Consider the following 11,856-nt stretch of genomic DNA (forward strand, 5'->3'; position numbering starts at 1 on the left):
GTCCTGTGGTAATAACAATATGGTGGACAGTCACTTGCTGTTGGTTTATAGAATGGATGGAGGTGGATGGATGAATGAATAGATAAATGGGAAAATGACACCTTCCCTGTAAAGTCTTCCTGGAATCCTCTGAGCAGGGAGTTTTCCAGCTGTGCTTTGTTACACCCATGACAAACCTCTACCCAAGACTTAGTTTCCTCAGCTAAACAATGGGAAAATAAAAGTACCTCCCTCCTGGAGTTATTCATATTAAATGGCATAAGCCATGTAATAATTTCAAGTCCATGCTAATAACAGGTTGGCCAATTATTTTATTTTATTTTTAAATATATTTTTTAAGATTTATTTATTTATTTTTAGAAAGGGGAAGGGAGGGAGAAAGAGAGGGAGAGAAACATCGATATGTGGTTGCCTCTTGCATGCCCCATTCTGGGGACCTGGCCTGCAACCCAGGCATGTGCCCTGACTGGGATTCGAACTGTCAACCCTTTGGTTCGCAGTCCAGTGCTCAATCCACTGAACCACACCAGCCGAGGCTAGGTTGGTCAATTTAAATGAGATAATCCACATTAAGTGCTTTAGGACAAGATCTTGCACTTAGTAAGTGTTAAAAAATAGTATTAGCTGCAATAATTATCAGAGCATTTATCATTTCTTCCTTTCTGTGATCCCTGCCAAAGAGTGAGCTCCTCGGGGCACTGCTTACGTCTAACTTATTTTTGGACACTCCACCACCACCTGGCAAAGCCTCGCTAGGTGTTTTCAGTAAATGTTTACTGAGTGAACAAATGAATGCAGATTTGCCAGCTGATGACTCAGGGCACAGCACGCCCTTTCTCCACTCACAAACCCAGACACACACAGAGTCTGACACATTCACACCCACTCACATTCGTGCAAAGAACCCCGGTACACCACAGAGGAGGCACCCAGCTTCCTAAAGTTGGGCATATGTAAATGCAGAACTTACCCACTTTCTTGCACCCTCCACACCACCTAAATGACCCTCGCCCTCTCCCACCCCTGGAGTGATGGGGCTGTAGGAGTGAGGGGTTCCCACTCACCAAGGGAAAGTAGACCTGGACCTTAGCCCCCAGCACTAGCGCATCCCGGCTACAGAGAGCACTGCCCCTCCTTCCCTCCTGGCTCACCTTTTTCCCTTTCTGAAAACCTGGATCCCTGATCTTGGCAGGTGTTTGAGGAAGAGGCTTGGGAGCCAGAATTCCAGGGTTCCTTTCTTGCTCATCTAGTCCTGCCTCTGGACCTTGAAGGAGAGGCCATTGTCCTCTCCCGCTAGTGCCAAGCACTAGTCTGTGGGAAGAAAGCAGGACCAGGAGACCTGAGACCTGAAGTGGTGGACGGGGTTCTTAGCCTTGAGGTGGAATAATTTTCATTTACTTGGTGCATTGCAATGGTCAGATACTGAGTCCCGCGCTTTCCGTTCGTTATATCTCATTTAATCCTCACAACCCTTTTCCCAGAGCAGAACACTTGAGGCACTGCAGGTTAACGACTAGCCTAAAAATCAGCAGCTGGGGTTGGTACGCAGGTCTCTGGTTCCAGAACCTTCAACCACCAGGGAGTTTGGGGCTTCGGAAGTTTGGAGTGGGTTGGTTGGTGAGACTGCTGGGGTCCTCAGTTATTGAGCTGAGGAGAACCGCCCCCCAGCCCCCCGCCAGGCAGCATTCACCCCCATTAGCCAGACCCTCAACTCCTTCGGAAGGAGGCGCCCAACGCCGCGGCGGTGGTGCACAGCCTTCGGGACCTGGGTGGGACCGGGGCAGGGCCTGGTGAGCCCGGGAGACGCGGGCGGGTGGCCCAGGCTCACAGGCTAAGATGGCTGTTAATTAAAGTGCTGGCACCAGCTCCTCTCTGCAAAGTTTGAAGCCGTTATTTTCCACTCCAGCGAAGCGGGGAGAATCCGGCTGGGCTGACAGAGACGCCACACCGCGCCGGGAGAACAGGCGTCCTTCCTGGGCGAGGGGCGGGCCGCCTTGGACGCCCGGGCGGGCGCGGGCGGTGGGTGCTCCCGCCCCTCCTCGACCTCCGGCGGCCCGCCGCGGTTTCTCAAGCGGACTCCGCGAGGGCTTCTCGGGGCGGGGCGGGTGGCGGACGACCCCCAGCGGCAAAACGGAGGAGGGACCTGTTTGCGAGCGAACCAAGGGGGTGCGGGGTATACAAATCATAGGCGAATAACCGCGCACACTTGTCCCTCGGGTCACCAGCGCTGTCGCTCTTCGGCGACTCATATTGGGGGAGGCCGCGGTGGGGGACGGGACGCCCGACTGACAGCCGAGAGCTGAGGGCTACCTTTCCTGAGCCTGGGGAGCGCTAGCTGCCTGAAGCGCCCCGCCCCCTGCGCTTGACACCTTCCTCCCTTTGGGCAGTGAACAGCGCCTGGAGACGTAACGAGGTGGAAACTGGAAGAGCATGGAGCCAGGCTGAGGGTTTGAATCCTGACTCCACCATTTACTGGTTGTGTGATTTACGGCAATCTCTCAATTTGCCACAGCTCCTGTAAAATGAGAAAAACGATGGATTTCATCTCTGCGGACTGGTGTGAGGATCAAGTGTGACCGCATACCTACAGCGTTCAACACAGGGCCTGGCACACACGTAGTAAGGCCTGAATACATGCTATCTGCTGGATTGTTTTAGCTCCCTCCCTGGCCGCGGGTAACCTGGGATCAGCCATCAGTGCTTGGAAGGTCCTCAATCACAGCCCCCCCACTTGGTATCCTGCTGTCCCTTTCACCCACCCAGCTCTGGGTGAGGTTAAGCAATCTCAGCCTTGAGCAGTGGGAGCCAGGGCATCATAAAGACTGGGTGCCAGGTCAGCAGGGGTAGAGTGTGAACTGGGAGGGGACCTCTCAGGTGAAAGGAAAGAGGCCGGAGGATCATCCTTTAGCAGTGGCCAGAAACCTCCAAAAAGGCAGAGCCCACCCTGGTGGGCTGGATAAAGGAGAGCGAAGGAGGAGCAGTAAAGCAGTGTGAGCTGGGCCTCAAATAATGTGACAAATATTTTTATGGAAGCAGACACATTTCAGTTTATGCAACCTAAACACTTTACTGCACTTGAGGAAGAAAATTGTCTCCTACAACCTGATGGGGAGAAGAAATGGGGGGCTTCTGAGAAGGCTGGGTTAGAGAGGAGGAGCTGGGTGTTGCTCAGCCTTTCTGTTTAGAGGCTGGACATATTTGTACTGGTCAGAAAGAAGAAATAACGTGAGGTGCCCACTTTCTTAGTGCCCCCAGTTCTCGCTGCCTAAAAAAGATAAGGAAAATGACCAGAGGAGAATGGAGGCGCGCCGCCCGCCCCCCTCCCCCCCTCCTCCCAGGATAAAGCAGCCTGGTCTGGCCTGGAGCGCGGTGAGGAAGGGTCAAAGGAGAGGAGGAGGGGTAGAAGATTCTGCCCTTCTCGGTGGGGAAGGCGGGTCCGGGAACAGCCAGGGGCCAGGAAAGAGGAGGGGGCGGCTGCTGTTAGTACTCGGGAGCCTGGTGGTTACCCCGACAGGCAGGCAATCTCCCCTGGATCTCCCGGATGGTGGTCTTCGAGTCCTGAGTGCGGAATGGCCCCTCCCCACCCTCCTTTTGCCTCCTCCTCTGGTCCCCGCTCACAACCCTCTTTCTTGTCCCTTCTGTTCCCCTCTCCGTCCTCCCCTCAATCTCTTTCTTTGTGCCCCCCTCGTCTCCGCCTCCTGCAGACCGTGGCCCCTTTCGCGTCTTTCTGTCTCTCTGGGTCTTCCTCGTAACCCACCCTCGAGGCCTCTCCTCTCCCAGTCTCCCTCGGCTCTAACTGTCCCGGGGGCCCTCTCTTCCATTCGCTCTCTGGTCCATCCTCTCCCTTTCCCGATAGGAACCTCTTCCCAGACTCACGCCCCTCCTCATTTCGCTCCCTCACTCTCCCTGCCCCTCCAGGCTCGGGTCCCCCGCCCGGCTCCGCGGTACCGCCCCTTCAGCCCCGCCCCTATATGTGGGCGGGGCCCTATCGCCAGCGGCCCAATTAGACGCAGGCTCCGCCTTCAGCCCCACCCCTCACGGGCGCGGAGTCGAGCGAAGCGGGCGGAGAGGGGCGGGGCGGGAAGGAGGGGGCGGTGGCCCCCACGCTAGGAGGCGGGAGGAGCTAGGCTGGAGGCTGCGGCTGCCGCGCTCAGTCCGGCCGCGCAGCGGGAGGGAGGCGCGAGGCAGGACCCGGCGGCTGGCCTCGGCAGCGCATCCAGCGCAGCGCGGCGCCCCGGGTCCGGCCCCATGCCCGCAGCCCCGCCGGACCACTCTTGAGTGCGGGCTCCCCGCCCGCGCCTCCCGCCCGCCGGCACCATTGCCCCGACGGCGCGGCCGGGTGGCCCGGCTCTCCCCAGGCTCCGCGCCGGCCGGAAGACTCTGCTGGCGGCCGCCGCGGGCGTGGTGATGCTGCTGGTGCTGGTGGTGCTCATTCCCGTGCTGGTGAGCTCGGGCGGACCGGATGGCCACTATGAGATGCTAGGCACCTGCCGCATGGTGTGCGACCCCTACCCCGCGCGGGGCCCCGGCGCCGGCGTGCGGCCCGACGGCGGCGACGCCCTGAGCGAGCAGAGTGGCGCGCCCCCGCCCTCCACGCTGGTGCAGGGCCCCCAGGGGAAGCCGGGCCGCACAGGCAAACCTGGACCCCCCGGACCCCCCGGGGACCCGGGTCCTCCAGGCCCTGTAGGGCCGCCCGGGGAGAAGGGTGAGCCTGGCAAGACCGGCCCTCCCGGGTTGCCGGGAGCCGGAGGCAGTGGCGCCATCAGCACCGCCACCTACACCACGGTGCCCCGTGTGGCCTTCTACGCCGGCCTCAAGAACCCTCACGAGGGTTACGAGGTGCTCAAGTTTGACGACGTGGTCACTAACCTAGGCAACAACTACGATGCGACCAGCGGCAAGTTTACGTGCAACATTCCCGGCACCTACTTTTTCACCTACCACGTCCTCATGCGCGGCGGCGACGGCACCAGCATGTGGGCTGACCTCTGCAAGAACGGCCAGGTGGGCCCAGCGGGGGCACGGGGTTGGCCTTGGGGCAGGGAACGCAAGGAGCTTGAGGCATACGGGTACCCGGTCGGAGTCGGCCGGCGCGAGTGGAAACACTACTGCAGCCCGGCTTCAGGCGTCGCATGCGGGGGACGGTCGGGGCTGGCTGGTGCCCCTAACTCCTCAGTTCCTGGGCGCCGACTCCAAGGCAGACGCTGCTGGGCACCCCCGGCATGGAAATGCGGGAGATAAATCGAACTGGTGGGAGCGCAGGACTCCCGGAAGCGCAGGCTGGCCCTTGGGGGCTTGGCCCTTGGGAAAAGGCGTCCGAGAGCTGGGAGTCTGGTTGACACCAGCGGGACATTTGGTGGGGGCAGGGGGCAAGATGGGAGAAGGCAGCCTCAGCACCTGTGGGCTCCCAGGTGCATGGCTGTGCTCGCCAGCCAGCGGAGAAGGCGAGCTGTAGATATTTTGAGCACTAAGGCAAAGGGAGCCTGGTGCGCAAAGCCTTAGCTGCAATACATCCCCCACCCTTGGGAAGGGATCACTGGGCCGATGTGACACCCTTTTCAAAACCCAGAACTGCGGGGTCCCTTGTCACTGTGTAAGAACCACGGAGCAAGAATGTGGCCTGGAGGCGGAGCAAAGTCCTTCCTCCTGAGGCTGGGCAAAGAGGTGGAACCCCCCTCTCCTCTTGGTTTCCCAGCAGCAACTCCTGACTCCTGGAGTGTGGGGCAATGCTCGTAGTTCCCTGTCCCCATCCCAGAGATCAGAGCTGGGAGGTGTCAAGCATGTAGGGTCTTTGGTACAAGGACCTACGGTGCCTGGTGCTCTTCTTGGAACTGCTTGCTACCACAGGACCAGTCTGGGCCCAAGGCTGCCCCAGGCTACAGTTTTGCCCAGCTCCCTTCCCTCTGGACAACCCCTCCCTTCCCCGTGCTTCCAGATCACTGTGGCCTGGGAACTCTGGGGGTGGTCCTCAGGCCAAGAATTTCGGTGGAAAAAGGGGACCTGCTCAGGCCATAATGAAAGCTAGTCTAGTGGGAGTTTGGAAGGAACCTCCTGCAACTGAGACCCAGGACTCCGTTGGAACCCTTCCCACTACAGCATTGCCCTGACGTAGACCCTGGTTTGGGGGTGGGAGTCAGCAAAAAGCTGGCTCACCAGGTGCTTGTAAGTAGTGCCCCTCTTCTTTCCCCACTGCCTGCTTCTTTCTCTGGTTTCCACCCCTCCCCTGCCTCTTTCTTCTATCTCTCGGTCTTGTGCCTGTCTCTTTCTTATGTCTACCAGTCCTATCGTCTCTCCCTGAGGGTTTTTGGTCTCTCTCTCCTGGGTTTAACTCCACACATTCCCCACACAACCCCTGTTCTTCGGTCCCACCTGTGTCTGTCAGGCTCCCCGTATCTCTCCTCTTTGTCCTTGGTTCCTAACCAAAAGGAGGGCCCTGTATCCTGCGAGGGCTCATTCTGCAGACAGCTCCATGATTCCCCTTATTAATCACAAAAAAGGGATGCAGCAATGTCACCTTCATCAATGGAATTTCTTCCTTTCCCCCCAAAAGTTGGGCCTGGCACCAAGCTGAGATTTCAGAGGGCTGGGGGCTTGGCCTGTCTGGGGAGGGAGGTAAGTGGTCACCAGACCACCAGTGGGCTCTAGACCCTGCATCGCCTCGGGAGGTTGCAGCAGAGCCACCCAGCTGAGACAAGAGGAGGCCCCAAACACGGTGCATGCTTAGGTCAGGGGCATTTGCTTAGGGCAGGGGCATTTGCGAAAGTCACTGGGAGGTCAGACACAGTCAAAAGACTCTTCTTTCTCTCCCAGCTGGGACAGGGCATTGGCCAGAGCCTGACAAGGAGTTAGACCCAGACAGGCTAGTGGAAGAAAGGAGGTGGCTTTAACTGGGGGTTTCAAAACCCAGCATTTTAACAGTTACTCAGACCATTCCCTCCCCTCCTCCAAATAAAACAAATAGTGTGGCAAATGTCCCCCTCTCCCACATCCTTGGTGACCTCTCCTTCCAGATTATCCAGGAGACTCATTTAAATCTCTCTAATCATTCCACCTATTCCTGTTGAGCCCCCGCTAGGAGCCAGGTTTGGGGCTTGGCTCCAGGGGTTCGATGTGCTTGTCCTCCAGTACCCCCTGGTCTGTGCAGGGGAGGCAGAAGTGACTGCACAGTAACATATCCCAGTGATTACTGCATTGAAGGGGGTCTGGAAGCCCAGCTGGCAGCTCTTGTGCCCAATGCATTGGCTGCAGGGAGGGAGTGATACGATGGAATCTGCCCCGGCTCGGACCAACCTGGATGGGGAAGAGGATGGTGAACCTGGGCTCCCAAGTTGAAGGGGCATGGCTAGAGAGAAAAAAAGGTCAAGGGTAGGGAACGACTGGTTCAGAGGCCGAAGAGGACATTCCAATGAGCAGAGGAAAAGGTGACAGGGCTGGGCAATGGATGGGAACAGAAGAGAGGAGCGTGCACCTTCCATGCCTACAAGACCTCGGGCAGCCGTGGGCTCTGTGCTTTTCTTCCTGGCTTCCTTCCTGCAGAGAGGCCTCCAGAGTTTCTTCGGGAAGGCAGAGGTGCATCTGTGCTCTGGCCCTTCCTTGGACAAGATGGAGAGGAGGGAAGTGGCCACCTTCCTTCCTGGTGCCGAGGCCCCCATGTGCCCTTGTCTGAGTCCCACAGGCCCCTCTCCCCAGGGGTAGCTTTGAGTCACCACCACACAGCCTGATGGCACCAAGCCCTAGTTATTAGGATGTGAGGACCTGAGCAGGTGGGGGAAGTGGCTCTTTGTTGGGGCTGGTATGCTGGGTGAGGTGAGGCCCCTGCAGCTGCCTCTTAGATACCCAGATGGGTCAAGGAGAACATGAAATGGATAAACTGGGCTGGAGGAGGGGGGCTGTGTGGGGACAGGCTAGGCCCTATGGGAAGGTGAGTATAACAAATAGGCAGGGGCTTAGATAGGAGTCTGAGTGAGGTGAGAAGTGGGGGTTTATAAGTTGAGGGCTCTGGTATAAAGACCTAACTGGAGATCAGCTTCTTGCCCGATAGTGGAAGAGGGGCCACCAGCTCTCCTCTCGGGCCTCTGATGCCTTTCAGATGGCACGGCACAGCGCCTGGCACAGTGGGGACCCAGTGAATGTGTTCCCTAAAGGTGAGGCTAGCTGCCTTTAGGAGGCACACCTGAACTTCTAAGACCCCAGCGATGACCTGGGGGCAAGGGCACACTTCCTGGGTTCTCCCCCCACCCCTTCCAGGCCCCTGGTCAGACCACTGCCTCAGTTTCCCTTCCTGGTAGCCCTCGAAGAGGTGATTCTACAGCGCCCCCTTCTGACAAGTCCCAGACTTGCTTTCCAGCTTCCACAGCAACCTCAGTTCCCCAAACTTTCCCTTGGTCCTCAGGAGGAGCTGGTGCCTTAGCTGTTTCCAGTCTTGGGCCGAGAAGCAGAACCCCTGGGTTCCATTCCTGGATCCCTCCCCGTCTAAGCACGGAAGGGCATAAATTCTTCCCGCCTCCATGGATAATTAGGATAATCACAGCAACGATCATGGTGATGAATAAATAATAAACATAACCATAACAGTTCTGATGCCTGTCACATCACCAGGAGATTCCTGATGACAGATGACTCTATTCTAATGGGTTTCGCTATTAACAAGCACACTGTTTTAATGAGTTAAGGCTAAATTAATCTGAGTAATAAAAATAATTGTTATTAGTAGTAATTTATTAGCAAAAATAATTAAATGCATGCATAATAATAAATACTACCACGATTAGGGCCCAGGGAACAATACAGAAGTTGGCTGCTCGCTTTGAGCTCTTAGTAGCTCAAAGCCCCAGCAAGATTAAAAATTCTCTTCACCATCAAAAGGCTTTTTAAAGGTGGCAGTGGTGAAATAGGATCTTCTCCGCCTGTTTTCTAAACAGAGAAACTGAACGTCTTGACAAACGAGGTCTCCCCCTCATTTGCTATCTCCCCACCTTTATGTGGACCCTGAGTTCTCCCAGCTAAGTGCCCCCAAACAGTGTCTCCCCAGGTTGGGGAGGAAGAGGCTGAGGGGAGAGAAGGTGGCTGGGAGGATCTGGGCTTTAAGTGGCAGTCTGCATGCGAATACGTGGGGTCCTCCTGTGGCAGCACTGCCACCAAGTCAGCAGCTTTGGCACAGCTGACCTGCTGGCCTGCCTCCAGCCCAGGAGGATGGGCCCCTCCCCTAATTTGGATTGCTACAGCTCAGACTGTCAGCCCCTGGGGTAGCTTTTTTTAGGAATGGGGGCGAGAGGGAGTGGGGCTGTTGAGGAGCCTGGCTGAGCGAACCCCACTCAATATAGCCTCCCCACAACACAAGCCAGAACCTTGGAGATGGCTCCACCCTTCCCGTGCACCACCCAGGATATGCTGGAGATGCCCCAGGTCCTGTGGCTGAGTGAAGCCTTGCTATTGCCTCAGCCATGGAATGTCTGGAGGGAATTTTTCAACTACCGCCCACCTTCAATATCTTTTTATTACAGTCAGAGCCTACAAAAATGAGGGTGGCAAGCTTCAGACCCAAATGCTGGTGCCCCCTTGCCCCATTGTAAATGTAACCTTCCCCTCCTCTATCAAAACAAGGACCAGCAATGATATCAGACCAGACTGAGGACCACAGAGGGATGTGAGAATTCCCTTCTCCCACCCACTTTCTTTCCACCACCGCTGGCTGAGACGGGAGTCAGAACTCCTCTTAGAGTGGGGTAGTTGTCACAGGTTGTTGTCACGCTCCTTGCAGGTGAGCGTCGGGCGCAGTCTGAGCCATCAGAGGGGGAATAATCACCAGGCCTTCCATCTCGCTGCTCTGATGTGACAGACTCCGGAAAGAACTTCAGACAACGAGTCCAAAATCTGGGCCACAGTAGTAAGGTGGTTGCTTACCCGCAGCCTGGCAATGGTCCAGTCCCCTGACAAATGGGGCCAAGGTGTGCCCTGTCCTCTGGTGTCCCAGTCAGGTGTCCTCTGACTGGAGAGCAGGTGGATGTGGCCGAAAAGCAAGGTGGTCTTACAATTAACGCAGAGAGGAAGGAATGATGAGCAAGAAGGGCCCTCCCTCTTTGGGGATCCAGAGAATTTCTCTCTGCAAGGAGAGGGTCCAGGTCGAGCCATCCTGGAGGCATGGCTGAAGTTCTCAGCAGGCCCGATGGTGAGACCCAAGGAAGTCAAGGAAGTGGACTCCACCTTGACTCCCAGTTCAGATTCCAGCAGCCCTAGAAATCCAGGGCTCCTCTGTAGTCACCTGAAACACAGGTTATGATTGGAAAAGGGAGCAGGGATGACGGGAGAGAAGCAGGCTGAGAGCCCTCGTGGGGCTGGAGGTGGGGCTTTAGGGCCTCCAGGTCTTCCCCTGTTGTTGCCTTACCCCTGACAGCTCCCCTCCCTCTGTGACCCCACTTCCCTCCCTCCTCCCCCCGACCCCTGGCTCACATCCCCACTCCCCTACTCCCACCCCCCTCAGGTGCGGGCCAGCGCCATCGCGCAGGACGCAGATCAGAACTACGACTACGCCAGCAACAGCGTGATCCTGCACCTGGACGCGGGCGACGAGGTCTTCATCAAGCTCGACGGAGGAAAAGCGCATGGCGGCAACAGCAACAAATACAGCACGTTCTCCGGCTTCATCATCTACTCCGATTGAGCTCCCCGCGTCCCGCTCACCCCCGGGGCTCCCCGTCCTTACTGCCGCCTGGGCCGCAGAGCCCGGCCCCATGCGCTCCGTCCTGGTCCCGAGGAGGCAGGCGGCGTTGACCGCTCCTCCCCGGCCTGCGCTGTACATTTGTACAATAGGACTGTTCACTGCCCGCCCTTCCCGCCAGCCCGTCCAAGCCTGCGGACAGCCCGAGCAAGGCTTCCCGGGCTCAGATGCGCGGTCCTCCCGCTCCGGCTCTGGGGTGGCGCTGCCTGGGGAAGGGGTGGGACGGGAGCTGGACAGCTCCTCAGCACCCCCCAAAGCCGGTCCCCAGTCGCGCCCTGTCTGACCAAAGCTACAATAAAAACACTTCCACCCCGCTGGATTTCGGTCTGTGCGCTGAGAAGTTGCAGGAGGGGAACATGACCCCGCCCTCCTCCACGCTGCAGGAAGGCGTCTGCTGGGAGCTACCCGAGGATCTGGGGAAAGTCGGGGGCCACAGCCAGAGCTGCTCCAGGGGTCCTAGGGTCCCAGTGCCCACCGCAGCCTAAATGAGCCTGGGCGGCTGGGACGGGAGGCCGTCCAGTTACATCCTCCTCTTCCATGGTCGATAAATTCCATTTTTTTCATCCTTGAAAGTGGGGCCAGCATTCCAAAGGCACAGCAACATTTAGACTGAGAGACCCGGGTTCTCAACCAGTGGGCCGCCATCTGTGATCCTGGGCAGGTCGCTCCTCTCCGACTCAGTTCTGGGCTGGTGACAGAGTCACTAAAAGCTGGTTGACTTCAGCCCAAGCACGTCACCTCTGGGCCTCAGTTTTCTCATCTATAAAATGCAGGTGACCCACCTCAGTTGACTGAGGATTAAAGCGATACAAACGTGTGTGCCCAATAAAAATAGCTTTTATTATTTATACAGCACTTTAAAGTTTGCAAAAATGCTTTCAGGTATGTCACCTTGAGTCTCCCCAGAGCCCTGGGAGGCTGGGTGAGTAGACTGCATGCTTCTTCCAGCAGTGAAATGCTTGCTCACTGCGACAGTCCCTGAGTCCTGGGGTTGCACTTGGATCCAAGAAGCCCTGCTCCATGGAGACGACACACTAAGCCTCTTCACCCTGTCACTGTCTCCCTTGTTCCCTGTAACTGGGGCCATGACAGTCACACAGTTAGGGCATTTCCAAATAACACTTGCTGATATCTAGAGA

The 11,856-nt window shown here is 57.2% G+C and overlaps 1 protein-coding gene across 1 annotated transcript; it reads left to right on the forward strand.

The window, feature by feature from the left end:
* The first annotated feature begins 4,163 nt into the window (after positions 1-4,163).
* Positions 4,164-11,036, forward strand: C1QL1 (complement C1q like 1). The gene is made up of 2 exons (XM_037067341.1): positions 4,164-5,004; positions 10,481-11,036. The coding sequence occupies exons 1-2, from the start codon at positions 4,408-4,410 to the stop codon at positions 10,658-10,660; spliced, it is 777 nt and encodes a 258-aa protein (XP_036923236.1). The 5' UTR covers positions 4,164-4,407; the 3' UTR covers positions 10,661-11,036.
* Positions 11,037-11,856: the final 820 nt, after the last annotated feature.

Source organism: Sturnira hondurensis, unplaced genomic scaffold (assembly GCF_014824575.4).
Source record: "Sturnira hondurensis isolate 20B ecotype Veracruz unplaced genomic scaffold, ASM1482457v3 Scaffold0001221, whole genome shotgun sequence".
NCBI classification, from domain to species: domain Eukaryota; kingdom Metazoa; phylum Chordata; class Mammalia; order Chiroptera; family Phyllostomidae; genus Sturnira; species Sturnira hondurensis.

Excerpts from the sequence above, each read along its gene's own strand:
- C1QL1 (XM_037067341.1), top strand. The coding sequence starts at position 4,408 with ATGCTGCTGGTGCTGGTGGTGCTCATTCCCGTGCTGGTGAGCTCGGGC. Across the intron at positions 5,005-10,480 it reads ACCTCTGCAAGAACGGCCAG|GTGCGGGCCAGCGCCATCGC; the intron begins GTGGGCCCAGCG and ends CACCCCCCTCAG.